The following is a 25,824-nucleotide window of genomic DNA, read 5'->3' as shown; positions in this document are numbered from 1 at the left end:
GCCTGTTGTGTGACCAATCTTGACTGCCATCACCTGCCTTAATCCATGGGTGTTTCTACATGTTATCCATTGTAAGTAACGAATCAAGGGTTAAAATGTGTGGTCAGTATTTTAATATAGTAATAATTAGAAAACAAATTACGGTACTTACATTTTTTAGGAATGATATAGATATGGACAGGAGTTACACAAATTATTGGAAACTTGCAGCTTACACTACTGACATGATGACATTGCTTTGTCATTTTTAAGTTTTTTCTGTGTCTGGTTGTCATGAAAACTTTAGCTTTTTCAACTAACATTGCTGACATTTTGACAAGACATTCATGTTAGATAGGTATTTTATTTTTTTCACACTTACATGAGTAATGAAAGAAGTTTTGATGGAGTTTCCCTAAGCATATTTGCAATTAATTATCAGCTCAGACACATGATTTAAATCTATTATGAAATGGTTCTGCAGGCAGATTGCTTCCTCCATTTACGCTGCTACTTCAGGCATTTGTTACGCTGTCATTACTAATTTATCAGCACAATATTATGCTACATAGGAGCATTCAAATTTATCAACATGATTTCTTATATTGATTATGTGGCAACTGCTGCAACTCAGAGTGTTGGGTCTTTTATACCACTTTAAACCATCATGAATTAGTCTAATGTATTTAGAAAAGCCTTTGGTGATTTCAATAGGATTAAAGGGCACTGTTAAATGTCTATATCATTCTGTTAAAGAAATTTCCCCACTGTGGGACGAATAAAGGTATATCTTATTCATTAGTAATGCCAGTGTCCTGACCATTATTTATGGGCGGTGCATGTGTGTTGTTTGTTTTGGATTGTCTAATGTCATCAACCTTGTCATAGGCAGATGACAAACACACAGCAGATGCTGGGAGTAAGAACTTGATTAGTGTTCTCAAAAAAATAAAAATTTTATTGTAGATTAGTCAGATCAAACGGTTGTCCCTCAAATGTGACCAGGTTCCCTTTTATGTGTACAGAAGAATATTAATGAAATTAATATTACAATAAAGTTAAATCTGTTAATGTACGAAATGATATGTTATATGTTGAATCTGATTTATTTTATCTAACACCAGTTCCAATTACAAGGTTTATATTGATATAAATATTAATATAAATATTAGTATAAATATAGAATATAGAATAATATTAGTTTATATATTATAAGGTAGTTCCATCATTTTTGAGGGTATCAACTGTTCACTGATTGAAATTCAAGTGTTGAACTGTTCACAGTGGTTGTAGTCTTAAGCCATTGTAATAAACTGTTTATATTAATCACCGACCAAATCCATATTCATGGTTCTTGAGTTTAACCCTTCAGAGTAACCAGTAACCTTAGACTGTTTATGTGGAACCATCCTCAGCTGCAGGGAGTGGTCTCCAATCGAAAATAACCTCCATCTAGAGGTAGAGCATCAGTGTGAATGAGGCTGAAAACAGAATCACTACTACTGGAGAGAGAGAGAGAGAGAGAGAGAGTAGATGAGGTGACAGGGAGAGAGATACATGTATTATTAGGTATCCTTGTTGTTACATAATAGTTAAGGACGCTGCCTTATTCATAGAGTGCAAGTAAGGACTAGACTAGCTATGACTCTGTTATTATTTTCTCTTTATATACTAACAATTTTTGTACCAGAAATAACAAACCCATATTTTTGTATATTTAAAAAAATATTAGCAGACCTTTGTCATTCAGAGACTACATTACCTACTACTGTAATCATGATGAATTAAGGGTGCTGATCATGACTTCTTGATTTTGTCATTCATAATTAAAGAAGTGAGGCTTTTAGCTAATGACATGCAGATGATATAGTTTGCAGTGCTTTCTGCATCAGGCTTTGAGAGCCTGCCTCGTATTGCACATTAAAAAGAGAGGTTTTATCTTCCTTTCCTTTTTTTTTTGTTTGTTTGGTTTTATTATAGAAGGCCTTGCTTTTTATTCCTTTGTGGGACAATAAAATGCTCTCGCTCTGGCTTTCATCTGTTGAAAAGTTTGTTGGTTTTATTTTCTTTTTCTTTCCTTTAGGTACATGGCCAGCTACATTTTTACATTTCACATTATACAAAATCTCTCTCTCTCTCTCTCTCTCTCTCTCTCTCTCTCTCTCTCTCTCTCTCTCCCTCCCTCTGATGGTGGTGAAGGTGATGTTCAGTGTACTGAAACAGGTAAAGTTTTTTTCTAAACATTGAGGGTATGATGGAGAGTACCAGTCAAGCAGCAATAGAAACTTGATTTATATCAACGTCAAAAATCTCTACCAAAATGCAGAGACTATGTAAAATGTTACGTTTGTAATATACGTTCTAGTTAAGTTTTGAATAACACTATTTACTGGATGGCTAGTAATACTCCATACATTCTTACGCTGATTATGATAATAAAAATGAGCAGTGAAATGGCTCCCACACATACATTTTATTTGCTATAGTTTCTTGTTTTGTTTTATATTATTCTTATTATGTTTATGCAATTAAATAAATATTCTTATCACATGGTATAAATCACTTCAACAGAAAATAGAAAAGAAAAATAGCTATTGCACAGGGGAATCAGTGTTGGAATGGGTGTTCGGTTTTGGTCATCAGGCTTAATTGCATGTGACAGAGCAATAACTAAGCTATTGCTTCAGATTCTGCTCATTCTTAGACTCTAAAAAATCTTAACACAAATCAGTTTCTTCATGGCTTATTTCATTGTGCTATGACATTTAACATGTAAATACAAGCCTGGAAATACTGGTTGATGAGGCAAGTCTCAAATGTTTTTCACAGCAGAAGTAAAGTAATTTTTATGAAAATGAATGATTCAACAAGCAGAGTACATTAAGAAGACAGAAATTGAGTGGTTCTGTATATGTTTGTGAAAACTTCAAAATATGCTCATATCACATACATTTGCACACATAATAATTTCCTCACTTATATGTTTTGTCTCATTTGCTTAATTAGGTTCTCTTTGTGTACTTTTAGGACTTGTTTAAAAATCTAATGTTTCATATTTATGCAAAAATATAGAAAATTCTAAAGGGGTCTCAAAGCATGTTAAGCATGAACGATGATGAACGCCTATATATAACTGTCTGATTAACAACCAACTGTCAGGATATCTTTGCTTATGTGAGCAAACTTAGAGCTTTCAGTGGAGCTGAACACGGAAAAAGGAAATTGGTTTGTAAACGTTTGTTGTCCTAATTTTACTGCACTGATTAGGATCTCTCATGCAAGAATGTGGTTACTGTACTGAATGTGTGCTGATTGTTAGTACTTTGGTGAAGAGATGAGGTACACCTAACGCTAACCAGGACACCCATATTTTCTCAGTGTTATGTAGGCTTTCCTTTCATATTTTTGTAGTTTTGTGACTGGAGTTGCACAAGAATTTGATTAGAAAAGCAAGCTGTTGTTTTAGTTCAGTTTGCTGTTTAAGATGATGTGCAAATCTGAATAAATGAACAGTTTTCTATTATTTTGACCCTTCACATTTCCAGATGTTAACTACCTTGTCCAGGAATTTTGGAAAGCAGTAGGAGCTTCCTCTGTTTTCAGACATTTTCACAGGTTTTATCTGCTCTACCCATAATCTGAGGGCTGTAACGGACTGGCTTTTGGCCTTGTTGGTTTCACACACACACACACACACACACACACACACACACACACACACACACACACACACACAGCTCATTTGTATTCTCCCCTACACCTTCTCTCAAGCCTCTTTTCTCATAAGCAGCAGACATAATCTCCTTGACATGCTAATTCTCATTTAATTGCATTTTTTTCTAATTTCTTTTGCCTCTTTCACCATTTTAAATGCATAATGCCTCCAAAGGCAACAAGACAAAATAGAGTGACTCAGTCAGACATCGGGAAACTGAGCATGCCAGCAGAGGAAGGCTGCATTTTCCCCTAGCTCTCTATCTGATTGTGTATCAGGAAATATTTTTTACACCCAAGTGAACTGTGATGTAATGGAAAGCAAATAGACATAGAGATACTGAACCTTACATTAAATCTTGTATGTCTGAATAAAAGGAATATTGATAAGCCATGTTGGGTGGTGTGGATATAGTCAGTAGAAATAAGTGTATTTGCACAGGTTTTTGTTCTTTAGAACAGTGATAGCAGTCGTGTTTATATTTAATGAGAATGTGAAGGTGCTCTTCACACAAACAAAAGCTGTGTTATGACGCACTGCTGGCAACCAGATGATCCCTAGTCTAAAGTCATCAACCTTGCAGCAAGACTGTTAAGGCATGTCTACTCACACACCCAAGGATCTGCATCAATCACTTATCCCCCACTTTTCTTTCTGGCTCTTTCATTCAAACTCTCTTTCTCATTTTTTTTGTATACATAAATAATGCTTATGCCTCTGGCATATTTTGGATATGTGTCTGTACCTGTATCTGTATGCTTCTTTCAAGCATGGTCTAATCTGACACATATGGTTTTTCTAACCATGCTTGTCCATGGTTGTGCTATATGGTTGTGGTAGTGTTTTTACATGAAAAGAAATAAATCCTTAAGTTTCACCTTATCAGTGCATAGATGTGCTAGCTTTGAACAAATCAGAGTCTCATGGACTGTGTAAAAACACACAAACAAATCAAAAACAGTCTGACAGCCTTTTATGTAAGCAATATTGCCTAAGCAACAGAGCGGTTATATGGAAATATTGGCATGACTCTGAACGCTGTGATACAGAATAAATAATTGATAAAAATGCATTTTAATGTGTATTTTAATGTTACTGTGAGTTAGCGGTTCATTAATTATCAAATGGAACAGAGAGGATATCTGTGAAATTGGTACACACATTGACGTCACAGCAAGCCATGTAGTTATGCAGAGTTGTTACTTTTGTGTGCTTGCATATCCCAGTGCTCTAATGGTGACGGACAAACCTGGACAGGTTCAATTTCGTACTGGATTTAGAAGCAATCACTTTTTTTTCTTGCATGAATCAACCATTTTTACTGCAACTGCTGAGGGTCATACTACTCAAATGATGCAATATAATATAATACAATTTGATATGTAATTAATTTATATGTTGCCCATTTAGCTTAGAAATAAATTAAAATTGACCTAAAATTGAAAGTCAATTTCTTATTCACTCTATATTTTATATCAGTAAAGGCTGTAATCATATCAAGGCTTATTTAAATTGATTGTAATTAGAAACTCTGCATTGACATGCCAGGTATTTTTGCTAGATAATTGTATCTCTCACACTTGATTCTTTGCAGTGGTAAGAAAAATCATATGAGATGCAGTCCTATCTCATTTTGCAAATGAGGAAACTAATTTGCTTGCTTATTTGTTTTGTGTATCATGTTTAATTGTTGGCAATCTGCATAAATGAGTGTAATCTTTTTCTTGTTAAATCAGGGCAGTTGACATACACATGATTTTCACCTTCTCCCTCTGGGTTGTTTCTTGTTTTTCTTTATCTTGAGTGTTTATTGTGATGGACTTAAATAGCTGGTAGCATTAGACGTACATGGCAAAAACCACATCATGCTATGTCCTCACCTCACCGCTAATTATGTATGAGAGCTTTTATTACCTTTGCCTGTGTGAGATCACCATGAACTCTGGAGAATTTTCACATATTAATGTTTATTGCATTATTTAGTGCATGAAAATAGAGCCTCACACAGTACTTTCCCTTTTATTTCTCTTGCTGTCTCACTTGTGTTTCTGGCTTTTTTTTTGTCTGTTTGCTGGTGGTTTTGGGAGCTAAAAGTGGATAGTGAGATTTGAGACAATGCCTGGAAGCTTGTTAAATACATAAAAAGGAAATCCACAGAAAAAGGTTTTCATAAGATTTAAAGATTACTTGTGGGATTCTATTAGGTTGATATACTGTATGTCAGATACGGGTATAATGGGCAGCAATTTTTTAGTACTTACATTTAAATTTAATACATTCAGGCTTAAAGCATATACACAGAAACGCATGCAGTATATTAAGAAAAAGAAGCAGCTTGACATCTGGCATTTGTCAGTCTTAAGTGCTTCTAAGTTGGGCTGAATGACATTTGCTTATTGTACAGAGTACTAAGAGCTAAACAGCTTCACTCTTAGGGTCATGAATGGAGTGTGCAGCTGGTTTCCTTGCAACAGAGACCCTTCACAGCAGTCAAGCCTGCTTTTTGAAGTTTAGAGCTTTCATTCAGCACAATCACGCCTCAGAAAGACGTCTATTTGGAAAGAAAAGCATTATCTATTTAAAGGGCAACCACAATCTCTGTCTTACTTTCATATTATCAGACAACCTTGGGTTATCATGACATCTGCAAGTATAACACTTGCCTATCTTACCTAGCACTGAACAGCTTTGTTTAATTGACAGCACAGATGGATTACTGTCTGTTTTCTGATTGTTTGCATGAATCTTTTTGCTGTTTCTTAATAATGCGCAGAATGTAATTTCAATTTGAAGCAGTGCTGCAGGTGTATGAATTGCAGAATGAGTCATAATGAATTCTCATTCTCATGAATAAGCACATACTGGATTTTTAACATTCCTGCACAGTAGTCTACTCTGATTGCTAGTCTGCAGAAGCAGGTCTGTGTTTTGCCTGTGCAGCACTTTCTAGCTGACTTTCATATCAATGAATAAAGGTTATATTGTTTACTTTTAAAGTTTGGAATATGGGCTGCTTTCTGGACTTGATAATAAGTTGATAATAAACCTTAAGCATTCTTTTCCCTCCTTCACACGCAGTAATGCTAGCTTTTCAGAATGTAAATTTTGAAATTAATATGGTATCTAGGTTTAGCCTTGTAAAAGAATCCCAGAAAGTGAATGAGACTTGTTGCGAGAACGATGTTAGCACCTTAAATGTAAATTGCCATGAAAAACAGCCACAGAGACTGAGAAAGTGAGAAATCCAGCAGTGTCGGAATGAGTAAAACTATAGCTTAACAGACACAGTGGGCAAAGTGAAGTGTTCTGGCCTTGACCTGTAGCACATTGAAAGCAGTATAGATGGAAAAACAGCTTGTGCTGTCATGCTGGGTTCAGCTGGGTTTCTGTAATGCTGAGAATGGTGAGAAAATTGTGAGAGCTGATACTAACAGTTAAATGTTACTTGAGCTGACTTTTTTAAATGATAATAATATAGCATCATCTAATATAGTTATTTATAATCTGCAGTGCAGCACAAATTGCATAGTCATTTTAATATAAAAATAAAAAGCCAAACAGTTCATTTCAGTTACACCATGATCCCACAGCACTCCTTAAAAATGATAATCTATGTCAGATATTACTGCCCTTATTTACTCATTTTATTAATGGCAGCCATTCCTTGTAGTAGCAGATTTAAACAATACCACAGTTATCGATTTATGTCTGAAATTGTAGCAGTGAATTTGAATGAGTCATTTCAATCTACATTCTGATCATCCCATATCAGACACTACACTCTTGAGTGCTGTTATTGACCTTCTTTTGTCTTAGATTGATGGACCTTTAAAATTCTTCTGCCTTTTTATCTGAATACTTCATTTATTGCATGACTTTGCACATATCTCACCTGTTGGCATTACAGGTTTAGCCCCTTTTTCTTTACCTTATTTTACTAGTGGGCAATTTTTTATTACTATAAACAAACACAAATCTTCTTCTGTTTTTGTTATTTGAGGTATAACTCAAGGCTTTGTATTCTCCCCACTACATTCCGTAGTGTATCTGCATCCTTTTGACCATATTATTCACAGTCATTGCTTTAGTTTTCACACAGCTCCATGACAACATCACATTTAACATAGTCTTGCTATTACTATTAATAACCTGTTTATATCTCAAGCACTAGATGCAAACAACTTTTGTATTTGGTGCTAAAGCTTCTAAGCATTTATAAATGCGGCTTCACTGACATGGGATTGTTTTTTATGATGTCAGAAATTGCTTGGAACTTCATCTCTTTGTCACTAATCCCAGATCAGTTCTCTCATCAAGACTGCATTATATTACATTACAATAATGCTATAATCTATCCCTTTTCTTTATCAGACTACTAAAACTATCTAGAATTTGACTGCTAGAGTATTATATTTACCAAAATGTTCCTGCCCTAAATCCTGTTTCTTACATTTTCTAGTCCCAGTTCATTTGTAAATCCTAGATTCATACTTTCATGAGTGGCAGGTGTTTCAGTATTGTAGCACCCATTGGAGCATTAGAACTCTACTTCCAGCTAAAAATATATCTCTGTTTTCGGTATTAGCAGTCTCTCTTTATTAACTAGTAACAGCTCTTATCATAACCATGTATTGTTGCAAAAGACATTTGCATGTGATCTGTTCATATTCTGAACTCTTCTTGTTATGTTATGTTATGTTATGTTATGTTTGTTTTTTATTGCATGTATTGCCTTTGTGAAGAGATCTAATTTATTTTCCTTCTCACACATTCATTTTCTGCCTGTTTTGTGACTGGCATGTCATTCAGAGAACTTGTGCCATAATGGTAACCCCAGGTGTATCCCCCAGAGTGGCAACAAAGGCCTAGAGAACAATAGGGTAAGATCATTCAGTTCAACCTGGTAAATGTACTACCTTGATGCTCTCTTCTATCACTAAAAATCTTTAATGTTTAGTTGGATTAAATGTTTGGCTTTCTCCTTAATCACCAGTTTATTGTTTAATGGCTGGTTCCCTGTTACCTTTGTTAAATTTAAGCTTTCTTGTTTTTCTTCTTTTGATCTAGACAAAGTGTAAGACCCAGATGCTTATTTTGGTGGTGCATGGGGGGAATATTCTAGACCCAGCCAGTGGTGACCTGGGAGCAAAGGTATCAGACGTGGCGAGTCTTTCCTCAGTAGTGGAGAAAGTGACACAGGCTCACTTTGAGGCTGCTATACACCACATACTAATAAAGCTTGTGTCCTGTCCTGCTGTATGTGCAGAGGCCTTTTCTCTGGTTTCCACGTGAGTCACTAACTTAACTAAGCTTTCATGTTTGAGAATTATAGCATAATACTTTAAGGTGAATTAGGTAGACACATTTCTAGTTCTCTTTATTGTGTACAAATCTGATCTGAGTTTTTTGGCACAAATTGAAATAATATTTTAAATTTATACAACTGAGTCGTTAAGGCTTAAGGGCCAGTGGTGGCAGCTTGGTAGTGGTGGGATATGAACTCATAACCTTCCAATCAGAAGTCCAGCATCTTAAACACTGAGCCTCTATAAATCCTTTGTTTTATATTTTGGCATACTACCACTTCTTTATCATTATAAATTCCCTGATTCACAGTTTCAAAGTATCTTATAATGTTAGACATTTTAAAAATCTTTATAAGTGTACATAAAGCAGTTTAAAAGACATATACATATATATTTTTTAAAAAAGAAAATTGATGTAGAGATTATTCATCTGCTTCTCTAACCCACAGTCTGTTTCCACCAGCACTACCCACTAATCATTAATTAAGCAGGCCTTAATAATATATTCTATGCAACTGTCTTGGAAATCAGGCATTTTTATCCCAGTGCTGTTTCAACAGCAGTATGATGATTTATTATTTAGTGTCATGAAACCAAGTAGCTAAATTATTTTTATCCAAAATGACTTGCGTGTTAACTCAGCAGTTATGGATTAAAGGTCTTGCTCAAGGTCTTAATATTGACACCTTGGTGTTACCAGAATTCAAACTCATTACCTGCTGAGCTGCCACTCTGCCAATTCAATTGCAGTTTTATTTTTAATGCTGTTGTTAGAAATGTGGTGTTAGAAGATTTTTAAGAGAGATTTGCATAGAGGTCCACTTCTACTTTATATACTGTAGACTTGTATTATTGTATGATTTTTATCCCACACTATGTGCAAAAAATGTAAATTTTATTATTTTTTTCTTTATATTTGCTAATTTTACTAAATTTTGCTAAAAGATTTGCTAATTTCAATAATGCTTAAAAGACAATTCTTTAACAGGCAGATCATATAAGAATTTCTGAATAATGTTTACCTACTGGTTTGTGTGTATGTGGAATTCAGGGAAAAAATGCTATGTGATATGTTTATTGAGCTCATTCTAAAGACATCTTAAAGCTTTGTATAATACACAGTAAGAGAATCCCCTGAAAGTGGTTTGGTCAGGGAATTGAGAAGCTGACGTCTGAGATATAGAACCTCAACTGGCTAGTAGTGAAAAGCCTGTGTGGTGCAGATTAGAGATGAAAAGATTCCTCAAGTAACTCGAGTAATTCGAATACAAAAAATCATCTAAGCAAATTATTAATGTTATTTATTTTGTTTAGAACATTTAACCACACATGGAGCACTGTGTTTCTTCACAGTCCGTTATTATTGACCCACGACAGTGCTAGCGGTAAACCTCTGGACAGGTAAAGACAGAAGACGCTGCAGAATGAAAAAATGGAGGAACAGAAAAAAAACAGCAAGGGGCAAGAAGAACATTCATATGGAAGCCTTTTTTGCCACATTAAAAAAGTTTGCCTAATTCCGACTTTTATTCCCGCAATTCTGACTTAAATTTTTTCAGAATTCTGACTTTATTTCTCGTAATTTATTTATTTCTCGCTCTTTAATAAAGAAAAAGTACTTCTTAAACAATTACTCAATTAATGAATGGAATAATCAGTAGAATACTCGATTACTAATATAATCGATAGCTACAGCCCTAATGCAGATGCTAGTGTGATTAATGGGGCTTTCTTTTCTTACTGGTTTACAGTGAACTTCTGGTTTATTGGCACTAGTTTCTCTTGAAACAGAGGATGGGAGAAGAATACATATGATGTGTGGTTCATGGATTCAAGCAACTGATTTCTGCTTGCTTGCTATCCAGCATCCAGGCATCAAATAGTCACAGCATAACAAAATAACTTTCATTCTTGAAATGAGTTGTCAAATCTTTCATTTACACAACGCATCCATTTCTACATTAATGAAATTCATTCTTCTGTATGCTAATCAAGGAATGAATAGGTGGATCTGTTTGTGCACAGTCAATCTGCATGCCATTATATGCCAAAACAACTCCGGTGGGGACTCTGGATACTCAGAGACTGATTTAATATTCTACTGAAATCTGTCAGCCTGTTGGAGAATGCTGGTGGGTAGAGAATAGGCAGCATTACAGGCATTAAGGATTGTGCAAGTAAAACATGTTTGCATAGGAGAAAAATGCAGAAATAAATGCACAGATAAATAGAGTAATTAAAGTGAAATTAAACCTGAATGTAATTGTTAATTGTAATTGAAAAGGAAGAATGAATTAATACAATAATTCCTTCCTTTGTAGAAAAAACACTCTTCTATTCTTTTTCAACATTAGTTGCAAGTGCATGGTCAATAAATATTTAGAGACAATTCAAAGTTACAATCTGTGTAATGCATGCTTATCAGTATGCTGGATTTGGACTGGATGCAGTGGGAGGGTAATGGACCTATGGTCTGGGTAATGTGGTAAGAATGGTTGGGAAATGACAAGGATGAATTCAGAGATTTTTAAATTTCTGCTAGCAATCAAACTCAATGTATATAACCTCAAACCATCAGAAGGTAAATTTAGTTTTTTCTATTCGTATGTTTTACTGCTTTGCATCTTTTACCATAGCCCAAGTATCAGTCTCAGATGTTTTGTCACTAAAAGAATAATCCATGGCTCTCAGAACATATCTTTTTAGGAGTTTCAGAGTCTTCCAAAAAAAAGTTATTTCTTTGTCCCAATTTTCAGATCTAAACAAAAGTTTTTAACAAGTGGCTGTCTTAGATATTGTCTTATCCTGCATGTTAAACAGATTCCATATTTCAGGGAACGCGGACCTTCTTATTTTAATTGATGAACTGTACCATACTGCTGTAATAAATATAGTTAGTAAGACTACATAAGCTTTGAACATGTGAAATGAGTCAAAATCTAAACCATTGTGTATGGAATGGTTTATTCTACTAATGTGCACGTATTATTCTTTATTCTATATTGCTTTCTCAGTTTTAAAATCATTTCCAGTTTAACTGTTTTGGTTGGATACTTTTAAATACCTGTGTAAAACTGGATAATCCTAATAAGCATAGTATCTTTAATCAGGAACCTGGCAATCATTATTTCACACAAAGGCAGAGTCATCAGATGGAGGCTGTAGGATATTGACTGTTTTTCAAGGCTGCATTTTGTCTGCTGTTAGGCTGAGTATGCTCTAATTAGAGGATTATCGGGTTTACCTGTTATAAACTTACTGGTAGCAGTGGGATGACGTCTTATCAACAATAAAGAGTAAAAAAGAAATACAACACAGTATGACACCCTAGTGGGAAGAGAGGACACTAAAGGCAAGCTTTGGAGAGTGGACTGGTGGCTCATCCAGAGCCCTACACAGCTCTACACTGTCAACTCCAAAAGTAACACAAACATACTTTTCTGTTCTGGTGTCTCTCAGCTTGATTCGGCTTGGCTTTGCTTGGCCTCAGTCGGCATTCTTTTTACTTGGCATCTTTCTCCTCAGTAGATTTTTGATCATGAAAAGGTGTAAATGATTGAATGTCTTCTTACTTGAGTATTCTGAGACATGGCAGACTTTCTGTAGTCTAGCTTTGAAGCTTTTGTTTTTAAAAGCAACGGATGTGTTACATCCACATCTCCAAGTGTGAGTCATGAAAGCAGTGCATGAGAAATGCACAGAGAAAGCAAATGAAACCCAGAAGCGTGGCTACCTTATTAAAGCATATGCTCAGTCAGGGTTTCTGCATTTTTTTCTAATAATGTTACCTTTATTTGCATAAGTGGTAGAACAGTATATATTTGTTCTTTTGCACTGTTATCTAGAGTACTGAAATGAAGAAAGAGTTATCCACATTTGCTATTGTGTGAACAGGTAGCAGCTTTTAAAAATAGATGTCTTTGTCATATTAATGAAATGAAGCTCCACTGGTAATTTTCATCATCTCATCTTTTTCAGCAAAGTTAAACAGTGCTAGGGTGTTAGTAAGAGCACCAACAGTAACGGCACCATCAATTATTAATTAATTACTAATAGAACAAATTATTGATTATAAGAGGAGGACTAAGAGATCTGGAGGTGTTCTATGCAACCTGCTGCTGGTGTAGTAAGAGTCATATAGTGTAATTAGTAGTATAATTCATTCGTTTTTTTGACTTGATATAATAATGGCTATGGTCTTGCCAGGACACTTTGTGTAAACATGACAGGAGCAAGTGTGGACACAAAGACACACAGCTCAGGTCATGCTCTCTGGGGGTGAGCTGCATGCTGGGAGCATAGACAGGGACTTGAAGCACCATCTGTGTTTGGAAGAGTGAGAAAGAAAATGAAGAATATATAGAATAGGAGGGTAAATGATTAGACAGGCAACTTACATAAATAATATATAAACAGAGATTAAAAACATTAGTTTATAGATTCAGCCCATATTTTTATGTCTTAGAAGATGTGATCCCAAATGTGACATTTTTATCTTATTGTAGTCTTTTTATTTTAAATATTTTTAATATGAAAAAAAATATTTAGCTGTAATTCTGTATTGTACATAAATAAATTGTAACTTTTTTTCAGAGAATTAATGATTCAGTAACACTTTTGTACGTCGCCCTGGTAAAGCTGCTAAATGCCGCAAATGTAAACGTAAATGTAACATATGCAGAGGAGAAGAAAATTTGACAGATGAATAGAAAAGAGAAATGCTGTTGAATTGAACATTTCTTCATCTAAGTCTAATTGCAAAACATAACACTGGAAAATTTATTTTGAAGCATGCAACACCATTTTCTATATATTACTATTTGGGCCAGTTAGGAGAGTTTGCTGAGTTGGCTGTCTTTCCTAAAGAGTAAGGGTTCAATGTTCATCTTGTTAAGGAAAGAATCAGTGGATATAAAGTTCACAGGAAACAGATAAGGGGGATTCATTGACCTTTGTGGTCTTAACTAATCTGAGACATGACCCTGTAGTATAGTCTACAGTAGAGGCTGTAGCTGAACGTTTCAGTTTTTTTTATTTCTTTTCAAGACTTATAAGGATACATTTGTATAAATCATAATAACATAAAACAGCAACCAACCTAACAATATTGATTTATATTATTTGTACCTCTTTGTTTATAAATGTAAATATAAACAGTGTTCTATTTGTCATATAAAATGTATATTGAAAAATATTTAGCACTTGTATCTACAAGTCTGTTTTAGTCCTGTCATTCCAAAAAGAATAGTTTATTAATATCTTACCATTACTGTGTTGTAACAATAAACAGGGAAAATATAATGAACACGCTTTATTTAGTCCCTGATATACATCACGGTTTGAAGAACATCCTCTTGAGCATAACCTTGCATAGCCAATCTCAATTTTAAAAGCTATCATGCTGATAAACTCCTAATCTGATTGACAGGTATAAGGTAGGCAAAGGCTTGCAGGGTGAACCTGCTTTGTACATTTTAGCTGCTTTGAGCTCAACCCCATACAGATGCTGTAGTAGGATATAACGAGAGCTGTGCATAAACAAATTCCATTAAACATAGAACTGGAGCATTGTTGTATAGAATATACAATACTCTGTATTTACATAAAGTATTATGGAGAAAAATGTTGTGTGTTTCAAACTTGGAATGAGTATTTTCAGCAAAATTACAAAAAAAATTGAGAGAGATGGATTTTTAGTTTTCTGTCCAAGAGGGATGACTGAGAGGCAGCAGATGATGTTGCTGCTGATGAAGTGTTTTGTTTACTTCCTCCCCTGATTATGCCTAAATAAAAGATTAAACAGAATTCATGGACAGCACTATATCTCAAGGCTACATTTAGACCAATTTGCTTTCTAGTGTTTCTGGATTAACAGAAACTTGTTTTCTCTGTGTTGGTTGCAGCCTGAACCCCTATAGCTATGATAAGAGCTGTGTGTCGAGCAGTGTAAACCACCTTCCACTAGCAGTACTCCCCCTTCTTGCTGTTACATCTCCACAGTACCAGGACTGTGTGACATCCGTGATCTCCCAAGCCAATGAGGTCTACCACAGCTTTTTACAGTCTCCTGATGGACAAGGCTTCACTGGTCAGGTCTGTCTGTTTATGCATCATGGCTTTGAGTGAGAAAGCATGGCATCTGTGATGCTTAAGAATAAGTCTTCTAAATCTGAGATTGGTTTGCCCCTTTTTTGAAGTAACTTGCATAGATCTTTCACCAGTATTTACAGCTTATTATGCAGAGTGGTTTGTTAAATGTTGAAAAAACTTAGTTTTCTTTACTCTGATTGGAAAAGGTTAATTATATTATTATAAAGGGTTGTGATGTCTTTAACATCATAAAATGCCTTTTATAAATTGAGACACATGCATGTTTTGTATGTTTATATGACACAAACTAGATAGAAAATAAACAAGAACTGTTCAGTGAATGACTGGAAGAATGTTTTGGTGGCAGATGATTCCAAATTTTGAATTGTTTGGCTCTAAAAGAAGAACTTATGTAAAAGTAAGAGGGGAGATGTTACCTGCCTTACACCCACAGTCAAATATGTAGGTGAAAGCTTTATTGTTTGGGGTTGTTTTGGAGCAGATAAGGTTAAAGACTTATTCTGGGTGGAAGGAATACTAATACAACTTTGCTACCATTCAATACTTCAGCACCATGCAATTCTGTCTGGACTGCGGATAAGTGGAACCAGCTTCCCCATACAACAAGGCGATGACCCCAAGCATATGTCCAACAAGGCAAAAGACCCCAAGCATATGTCCAAGCTGTGTAAGCACTATTTAGAAAGGAAACATTTGGCTGGAGTATGATCTATTATGGGATGATAGACAGAGTTCAAAACGTAACTCAGCTTTTCATGCTATAAGCAATATAGCCATATGCTTATAATATCAGTGCTCTCTAATGTGAGACATGAAGCTGGTTTTTATTAAATTTTTTTATTGTTTTAATTATATATATTAATGCAAAATTATATGTTGTGAGGTTAGCTAATGTAATGTAAATAATATCAGTAATGAAAATGTTACCCTATTTATATTAATGGGCTTTTGGTGGCTTTAAAGGCTTTGAAAGCCTGGTTGCAATGTCTAAATATGCATCAGTTCCTCAGTTGTCAATGTGACTGACTGTTTCTCTAAAACACTGAATTTTCAGTCAAACTAATAGTGGGATTAGATAGCAAATTTTACTAGAGCAGTAATGGTATCATACCTGGGTGTCATTAGTAGAGTTATGAGTCAATAATGATGAGTCATTTCAAACAACAGCAGAGAAACCTCTCTACTGTTTCTGCTTCTTAATCTGGCATGATAAATCTAATAATACACTTTTTTCAGTTTTTAAGTGAGCTTGAGTGTGGACTAGGACTTTGAATGGCAGCATGAGTAACACAACCCCTTATCCATATGAACAAAAAAAACCCTATGCACAAGTATAGATTTGGGTTGTTAAGTTAATATGTGAGCATATCTGTTGATATCTAGCATCTAATTGAGAAGCACCCGTTTTATTATTTTTTTTAAGTTGTATTTGTGTGCTTTCAGATGGTTCTGATTTTGTGTGCTATATGCTGTTTTCCAGGTATGCCTGTTGGGTGACTGTGTGGGTGGCGTGCTGTGTTTTGATGCACTTTGTTTCAGCAACAGCCCACAACATGACAGTCCTAGTTGCAAAGGGAGACACAACAGCATGGAGAGCCTAAGGGTCAGTATTTAAAGTTCAAACCACTTAAACCACATTTCTCTTTTCTAGCTATTGATTCAGTTTATTTATTTATTTATTTATTTTTTAAGTATAGCTTTACTTTCAGTATACTTTAGTCTTTGAAACTCTTAGAAGTATTTCAGCATCAGCTAAAATTTTTGGATTTATTAGTCAGTGTACTTAAGTGCTCTCCAAGACCTCGCACTATATACATACAGCATTTATTTTTTTTTGTAATAGAGACTTGTTTACTTTTTGACTGTGAAGCAACCCTATCACACAGGATAATCCTGGATTTCTGGGAGAGGACGACTGTGGCCCAATCGCATGCAAGCGCCTAAGCAAAAGCAACATTGATATTTCTTGTGCCAATGATGCATTTCACAGCAGGTATTTTCATTGTTGCAACTCCCACACCTTTCCAGAATGTCAAGTTTTTAGCATTAAGCTAAATTCCTGCTAACGCTGAACTAATATAATGTATATGCTTATATATGTAAATATATGCAAACATTTGCTTATGTATTCAAATATTCTTGTGATTGTCATGCTAGCATTTCACTTAGCTGTCTATCAGTTTAGGCTAAAAAGGTTGAAGCTGATGTGTGTTGCTGGCATTCAGCTACATTGTCTTTTTCACCAAGCCATTTATCAGTATAAATCACCTGGTCAGCCTCCTGCTGCCTTCTATAAATAGTTTCTGCCAGTATACAGAGACAGAAGGGACACAGAAAAAGGAAATTTCCTCCTCTTTTTTCAGCCCAAATTTCCCGAATGGTCTCATAGCATTGTAGCATTTTATATTGTATGGGGTATCATAGGTAAGAGTGGAGGCCAGTTTGGGTTGAATATGCTGTTAATATAGGGGTGTAACCGTAAACAAAATTCACGGTTCGGTACGTACCTCAGTAATACAGATGTGTATGTAAGTGTGTGTGTGTGTGTGTGTGTGTGTGCGTGTGTGTGTGTGTTTAACATTTAATATTTAATTAAATAGATTAGATATGATCTACTTAACTGTTCTGCTTATTTCAGCACACTTTAACAAATGTCTTTATTCTATTTAATTCTTCATTCATTCCCTTGATATGCGGAATTGTCAGGATTGTCTCTTTTTAAGAGAAATTTTTGAAGTTGGACATGAAAGGAAGCCAGAAAGACAACACTTATCGCTAACACTAGCGATATGGATTCAAGATTTAAGATTTTTTATTTGTCATAAACATAGTTATATGCAGAATACAACTTGCAGTCAAATGAAAAGCTAAAAGGAAAATCTTGAATCCTGAATTCCTAGATACTTTTACTTTGATGGGAAAAATCTGATTTAGAAAAGGAAACCTTTAGGATCCAAAAATAAAACTGGAGAAAAGTATTAATGTGTTAAATTTTTTAAATGTTACTTTCTTCTCTTCCATTAGTCAATGTTGTTATTTTGGTTCACCAAATAAAGTGTGTTTGTGTGTGTGTGTGTGTGTGTGTGTGTGTGTGTGTGTGTGTGTGTGTGTGTGTGTCTGTCTGTGTCTGTGTGTCTCTGTGTGTCTGTGTGTGTCTGTGTGTGCCATAGTATCAAGTATGTGTTGAAAACACTACAACAGGAATAGAACAAAAAAAATTAACTGACAAAGTAATTTGGACATGTCTGGAGAAGCTCCTGATATAAAATATATCTCCCTCAATCACAAGACATTTATGTGTGTAAGACTTTAAAGTGCTGTGTATTGCTTCAAAACAGCCCTAATAGTTAAATATTCACAAGTACAAGACTTTTTCCTTCACATACATAACATATGCTAGAAATCTAGGATCAGCTGATGTTCCTTATACCACAAAAGCAAATACAATTTGCCTGTGTTATAATGTACAATATGTATGGGAATATATTGTGTACATTTCAACTTATTAAACCAAATATTATAAATCATCAGGGCAGAGAAATCTCTTGTTGCAAATGTCTGTAAATGGAATATGGTCACTTGCATTACTGGGCATTGAAATACTATATTGCTGGTCACATCACAAGTTTATATTAGCATATCATAACATAACATTTATATTAACAATTATTTTGAAATGGTTCTGCATAATTTCAAATATTATATTTTGTAAATATTCTAGACATACATATATGGCAGTTGTTAATTAATACTTTCATTATATTCAGTATCATTTTATTTAAACAATCTGTATTAAGATTCAGACTTATAGATTCAGGCAAATGTGGCTCATTCATACATACATTTATGTTGTGTTTGTGTGTGTGTTGGTGTGTGTGTATAGTCAGGTCCAGAATGGCTCGGGAAAAAGCAGTACAAAGTGGAATCCAGGTCATTTTGACTTTGAGGTGTCTGATTGCTTTCTCTTAGGCTGTCCACTTGGGCTGGTGTTAGCTTTGAGACACACCGTTCTTCCTTCAGTCAAAGGTCAGTCTCACACTAACATGCTACAATCACACACAAGCAAATGTAACTTTGTTTTTGTTTGTCCTCTGTATGCACTGTTAGCTTACACATGACAGTCAGTCTAATTATTTTTACTTCCAGCAGTGTGAAATGTAGAGTTGCCACCACATTACAGTGACTAGCCTTCAATCAAAAGTTTTCACAGTAGACACAGTTTTTGTCTATACTCTATCATGTGTTCTTTTTTTGGCAGTGACTCAGATGCAACCTGCCTGCTCTCAGATCTACAACCTGTTTTACCTCTCTGACCCGTCAGCCTCCAGACTGGAGCCCCTCCTGTATTCTTGTTTTTACCAGCTGCCTCCATTCCCAGTTCCACAATATCAGCACTCTCCGCTCGATGATGGTTGCTCTACCCTCATTGGTGAGGAAAGTCTTTTACACAAATTAGGATATGGTTAAATAAACCATGCACTATTTTTGCTTGAGCAAAACTTAGATCACTTTGTATTTGCAGCACGTTAGTTACATAAAATAATGAATCTCTTTTTCTGTCCTCCTCTTTTGATCACCCTAAAACATGGCAAATTCTACAAATATGCAAAAAATGTGTCTGCCTGCTGTGTAATGCACTGCTAAAACAGAACCTGCCAAAACACAGAATACAACATAGACACTTTCCAAACACAGGTATTTCCATCTAAACAGCTTTAGAAAAGTAGCTCTCTCTGCAAGACCTGTATTTTAAATGTAATTGCAGGTGACCCCTTTTGTCTTGCTGTCTTCTCTGTTCTCCCTCAGGATCACCTGAGCACTTGCACTCCTTGCACTTTCTCTCTGTTTGTCAATCTAACAGCAATCCCCTGCACTGCTTTGTCTGTTAGCTAGTTTGAAAAGGGAACATTATACCCCAGTTTTGGGACACATATTTATTAACTAATGTTTCTGTTACTTTGGCACTGGCCTATTTATTTTTTAAACTAGGCTGCCTGATAAAGAAAACTAGCACAAATCTTGTAGACCTAAACACTAAAGCAAAGAGTGTAGAATTATAATAACATTTATAGATGATACAGTAGGTGTCACTTTCAGAAAGCAATGACATTAATAGTAATACATCTACTGCATGTGGAACTTGAGTTTAATTAAAACAGTAAACTTGCATCACAGTGGTAATGATCCAAAAGACAGATAAATGACTTTCAGCTTCAGATAAATATAATTCAAGTCAATTCAATGTTATTTGTATAGCTCTTTCAACAATGGACAATGCCCTAAAGAAGCCCTCTAATACAGAAATCTGATATATGGCAATATATGCAAAGCACACATATTGCATACATGGTCATGTTTGGATTTTACAGATATAGAAATATATGTCAGATACTTGTACATATATGCCACATATATTTTAAAATATTACAAAAATGGCCATTGATGAACTTTGATTTAAGCTTGTGTAATACATAAAATTTACTTACAATATCTGATTATTACTTTATATACTATAACTATCTTACAGTTTCTTAGTTCTATTAAATAAATAGTTAGAAACTTTACATTTTAAAACATTTATTGTTGGTTTTCAATTGCTTCCGGAGTCCAAAAAAAGCAAGCAGCGGGACATAATGCAGTACTTAAATTAAAGCAATTATTTAAAACCTGTGTGCTATCAATGAACAAAGATCAACAAATATAACCAAAACTAACAGTAAACATAATGTGACAAAACTGTAACATTGCAACATTAAACATTATATCTCAGCATTAAAATGCGTTTCACTTTATGTACACAATTTTTTTTTAAGATTAAATCAAACCAATAAATGAAGATGACTTTCATATAATATTTTAGCATATTTGTAAAGAATATTTCTAGCAAAGTAAATGAAATTTGAGATGACAAAACACACACACGGAATTTGCTTAAATATAATGCATATTTACAGTCGATCTTACAATGATTAAATGTACAAATATTTGCTAACAGATTTTATTTATTTAGAAGTCCTATAAATGTTTACATTTAGAGAACATTCAAGTTTCATTGAGTTAGCATATTAGCAAAGTAAATGTGTGTCAAGATGACAAAGATAAAAAAATAAATAAACACGTAATATGTTAAACTTGATGCACGTATATATATATATATATATATATATATATATATATATATATATTTTTTTTTTTAAGGTTAGAAAATAGTTAATTTGTTTATAACTGCTGTCACGGCAAAAATAAGATATTTATTAAATCAATTCCAATTAAATCATACAAATATTTGATGTTTACCTTGTAAAGTCTCCACATTTTTGTCAAAATCTTCCATGTCGCTGAGTCACTATTGCAGGATGTATTTGGCCGACTTCCTGCCATTAAAGTTTTGTTTTTGTTTTTTCCGCATGCGCAAACATCTTAATTTGCGCTTTACAGCTGCAAATCAAGTATAGTGTATGTAATTTGATCAGTCTGGTTTCGGATTCATTACATTCATGTTATGAAAGAGTAATTTGGAACAATAATAGTTATTTTATAGCATTTTAAATATATCTTATTTAAATTGTTTGTTTAATTTTAATTAGTGTAAAGATCTTTTTTTAGTGCATCTATGTAAATAAAATATGTTTAACTATATAAAATACATTACTAGCATATATAAATGACAAATAATCAGGTATATCAGAATATAGGGTAATGTCTTAATATTTGTAATAATTTCAGAATTAACATCAAAATTAAAAGTTCTTTCAAACTTATTTCAAATGTATTTTATACTAGAAAATCCAGTGGAAATTTAGGTTTTTTTCCAGAGCTCTGCTATTTTGCAGTTTAATGACAAGCACAAAAAGCCTAAATAATTTAATTCCCTTGCATTTACATTTATGCATTTGGCAGATCTACATCCAACAGCAGAGATGCCTAAGATAAGCACAAAACTGACCTCTTAAATGACTCTTTACGAGTGTATCAAGACCAAATTCTACATTAACATCTATGTGATACTAGTTTCACATAGTAACTAATTGCATAACTCAACAGCAGGTATCTCATATACTGTATTATGTTGTACTTTAATGTATCATAAATGGTGTTACACAATATATTAAAGTATATGCAACCTACATATGTATATAGACATTGTACATATACTTTAATTTTATATGTCTCAGGCAACCAATAAAACTACAAATATGTATATATATATATGTTCATATATATTAACTATAATTTTATATATAAGTTCATATATATTGCTATATATCAGATTTTCGTTTGAGTTCACATAAATAAATAACAAATGTATATTTTAAATATATAAATTAGTTCCTTTAAGTTTTAGTACCTCTTCTACCTGCCAGAGCTTTTGCAGCTTGTGCTGTAGAAATATCTGTGCCTTGTTAGGTCAAATATTTTCATAAAAATCTCCCCGTTTTTTCTTATAGACTATATGTATCACAGACACATCTGTTTGTCTAACGGTTTCCCTGAGTGATTATATGGCCAGTGGTGAGACAATGGAGCATCCTGCTTGTTGTGACTATATAACAGTCTTTCTGTGTTTATCTCAATCCTTGTTCTTTTTGCCTGTTTGATTTTTCTTTGTCTGTGTCATTTATTATTTGATACACAGTGTATTTAGTTTTGCAGAGAAATGGCACCCTTAGGATCAGTAGGAATCCACACTTAGGGATGTATTCTGATAAATGTCTGTGAGCTACCTGCCTTTTTCCTCTTTGTTTATTCAGCCATTGTTGATTTTGTCTATGGTATTTGGCTCACCTGTGCTCTCTGCTTTTTGCTGCTGTTCACAGATAGGAGCACTACTACCACTGGGTGCCCTTGTCAAACTGCTCTGATAAGGCCCATCCTGTTTAAAATTCACACCTGCAGCCAACTGCTTTGCTCTTTATATCTCCTCCATCTTTCATGCTGTATGAACCTCATCTCCCCAACGCTACTCTCTGGTTTGCCATAATGGAAATTCCTCCATCCCTGTCCTCTGTCACCTGCTCCAAACAACCCTTCTTGTAGCATCTGGGCTATTGCTGTCCACAAATGCACTGGGCTGGTAAATGAGAAATGGCCAAAGAGCCAATTGTTGAAAGGGCATGGGGCTAGATAGGTGGACCTCTGCCACTTTAGTCACTGTGATTGACTGCACATGCGAACACAAATGTTTAGTGACTGTAACTGAGTCTTCCCTACTGGGATACTATATGAAGAGCCTTAAAATTTTGGACCATATATGCTTCGGCTCTCTTACATATAGAAAATGAAAAGCATATAAAGTCTAACACTCAGAAAAATAAGTTTGTCTTGGATTATAAAAATTTAAAATCAAAGATTCAGCAAGATGTTGCACTTATATTGGAAGAAAGTGTATCAGAACAATTCTCTATTGTTGACTGAGTGAAAAGGCTTTATAACACCACATTCACCTATTTTTATTTAGTCGCCCTTGTGTTAATGCAAAACAAAAATTCTACAAATAAAGAAAAAAATTATCTCTATACAATTAGCACCACTGGCAATTCTATTGTTAAAAATCTGCTTATATGGTGTCAATGAGCATGCAAACTTCAAAGAGTATTTACAGTTCTGGAACAGAATTTTAAAAACAGGAATAAATAAGAATGATTAATGTAAAGGCTCTATTAAAAATGTATGTTTAAAAGGTAAGAAAATATAATACAAACAGATTATAATAATACTTGCTGTCCGCTAAGTACGTGTTTTGTTTTTTTTACAAAATACATGGAAAATTACATAGAGGATAGGAAACATGGGAACATAGAGATAACATAAATATACAAAGCATTTAGTGACTTAAAGCAACAAGACAAATACTGTTGATAAAATGGATGTGGGAGACAAAGAGAGCAATGAAATCATCCAGTGAAACTAAACACAAAGTGTAAAATATTTACATTAAACAGAATCAGCTGATAAGATGCCAAATGAGGAAGACAAAAAGACTGAACATAAAGGAGGCTGAGAAAACAAACCCAAAACAAAAATAGAAGCACATGGCTTTTGAACTTCGCAAGGCAAAATGTTGAGACTGTAACATTATGTATGTTTGCATGACATGTTGGCATAACACTGCTATAATTACATTTGTCTCTATCCAGGTTTGCCAAATTTGTAATAAGAACATTAATTGCAGATGGTTTATCTTGTCATGTCCTTTGTCAGAGTTAATGTGGAAAAATCGGTTGAACTACTGTTCTATACAAAAAATGAAAATAGAGCATTGAAGGTAAAATCAATTTTTGTTGCATATAAGCATGTAGTTTAATCAAACTATAGCAAAGGTTCCAATCTGCTGTACATAATTTATATTATATTCTAAAGCTTCAAATTTAGTCTTGATTTTTATGTTGATGTTTGAATTTGAAATCATTCACCCCAAATCAGTTAAAACAGAATAAAGGTATATAAATTAATGCTGGTAAAACAAATACATGATAAGAACAAGCCTCTGTAGTTATCCTTTTAAAAATGTGGTATGCAATTTTTTTGTTATTTCTGTTACAGTAGTTATATGTTTAATTGTCTTACTATATATCTGCTAAATAAACCAAATAGGTCTAAAACACATTTACCTGGATGTAATCCATATTAATATATGGCAACCAGTCTGGTTTGCTAATACTCAAATGATATGCCTTGACACTGTTATGTTTAGTAAACTAATGATTATGTTCTTCTGTAAATGTGCAAATGCTGTAAAGTGGAGGATATAGTGTCAAGTGAAAAATTAACCAAGTCATCGGTTGACTGCTTACATGTAAGGAACTAGCTCAAGTGTATGTAGTTTACAATGCTATACAGGGTAAACATCTAGATTAGAGCACAGCTGATAAAAGGCCATTTGTGTTGAAAATAACATTACCCACCATGATGAGTACATAAAAGGTGATGGCACTATGGAATAAGTCTAAGTCAACACAACAAACATAATTAGTTGCTGATGAGTTTTGCTTGATGTTTTGTTTGCTTCATTTTTTTAAGCAATAAACCATTTCTATGTATAACAATGTATATATGTAACTTTATATAATTTCTCCCCCATGTAAATTTACAGATTCACTTAAATTGCACTTTATGCTCTTTCAGTTGATGTGATCCATAGCCACCCTGATGTGTTTCTGGAGGAAGACCCTGCTCTATGTAGTACTGCATTCTCTGCCTCTGTGTATGAAGCAGAGAATGCAATGAAGCAGGAGGTTACTGACAGCAGCAAGCCTTCCGGCTGCATGGAGAACAAGCTAAGCTACACCATCACCAACAGTGAGTGTGCAGGCAGATGCACTCTATTAATCAATCTAATCTCCTCCACAAGCACTCAGAAATGCTGTTTTCATCTTGCCAGACATACATTTTTGAGATTAAAAGAGGATTTGGTCATTAACAGTCAAATTGCATTTGAACCACAGCAGCTGTTAGAGCTGTATTCTCTATGTTAGTTCTCTGTGTTAGAGTGGTATTCATAAATTGCCCAAACAGTAATTTTATCAGAAAAATTATGTTCAAATATTTGTTAATTCCTATGCACCAATTACCTCTCCTCTATCATATGAATACCAATCAGGTAGGGTAAAGGATAGTGCATGCTTCACCTGAGAATGTCAAGTCAGCTAATCATATCTCACATATATTAAGAAATTGATCAATGTCACTAAAGTAAGCCATCATGTCCATCGC

At 34.3% G+C, this 25,824-nt stretch overlaps 1 protein-coding gene across 2 annotated transcripts in view; it reads left to right on the top strand.

The window, feature by feature from the left end:
• The window catches only part of LOC124394524 (membrane-associated phosphatidylinositol transfer protein 3-like), a 49,094-nt gene that overhangs the window by 8,750 nt on the left and 14,520 nt on the right, over positions 1 to 25,824 (top strand). For both annotated transcript variants that reach the window (XM_046862800.1, XM_046862799.1), the window contains exons 3-10: positions 8,504 to 8,574; positions 8,762 to 8,982; positions 14,904 to 15,093; positions 16,592 to 16,714; positions 16,998 to 17,104; positions 18,995 to 19,137; positions 19,370 to 19,540; positions 25,237 to 25,410. In XM_046862800.1, the coding sequence (XP_046718756.1) occupies positions 8,504 to 8,574; positions 8,762 to 8,982; positions 14,904 to 15,093; positions 16,592 to 16,714; positions 16,998 to 17,104; positions 18,995 to 19,137; positions 19,370 to 19,540; positions 25,237 to 25,410 (1,200 nt within the window). The remainder of the gene's footprint in view (positions 1 to 8,503; positions 8,575 to 8,761; positions 8,983 to 14,903; positions 15,094 to 16,591; positions 16,715 to 16,997; positions 17,105 to 18,994; positions 19,138 to 19,369; positions 19,541 to 25,236; positions 25,411 to 25,824) is intronic.

Source organism: Silurus meridionalis, chromosome 12, assembly GCF_014805685.1.
Source record: "Silurus meridionalis isolate SWU-2019-XX chromosome 12, ASM1480568v1, whole genome shotgun sequence".
Classification (NCBI taxonomy): domain Eukaryota; kingdom Metazoa; phylum Chordata; class Actinopteri; order Siluriformes; family Siluridae; genus Silurus; species Silurus meridionalis.
This window is presented reverse-complemented; position numbering and strand designations above follow the sequence as displayed.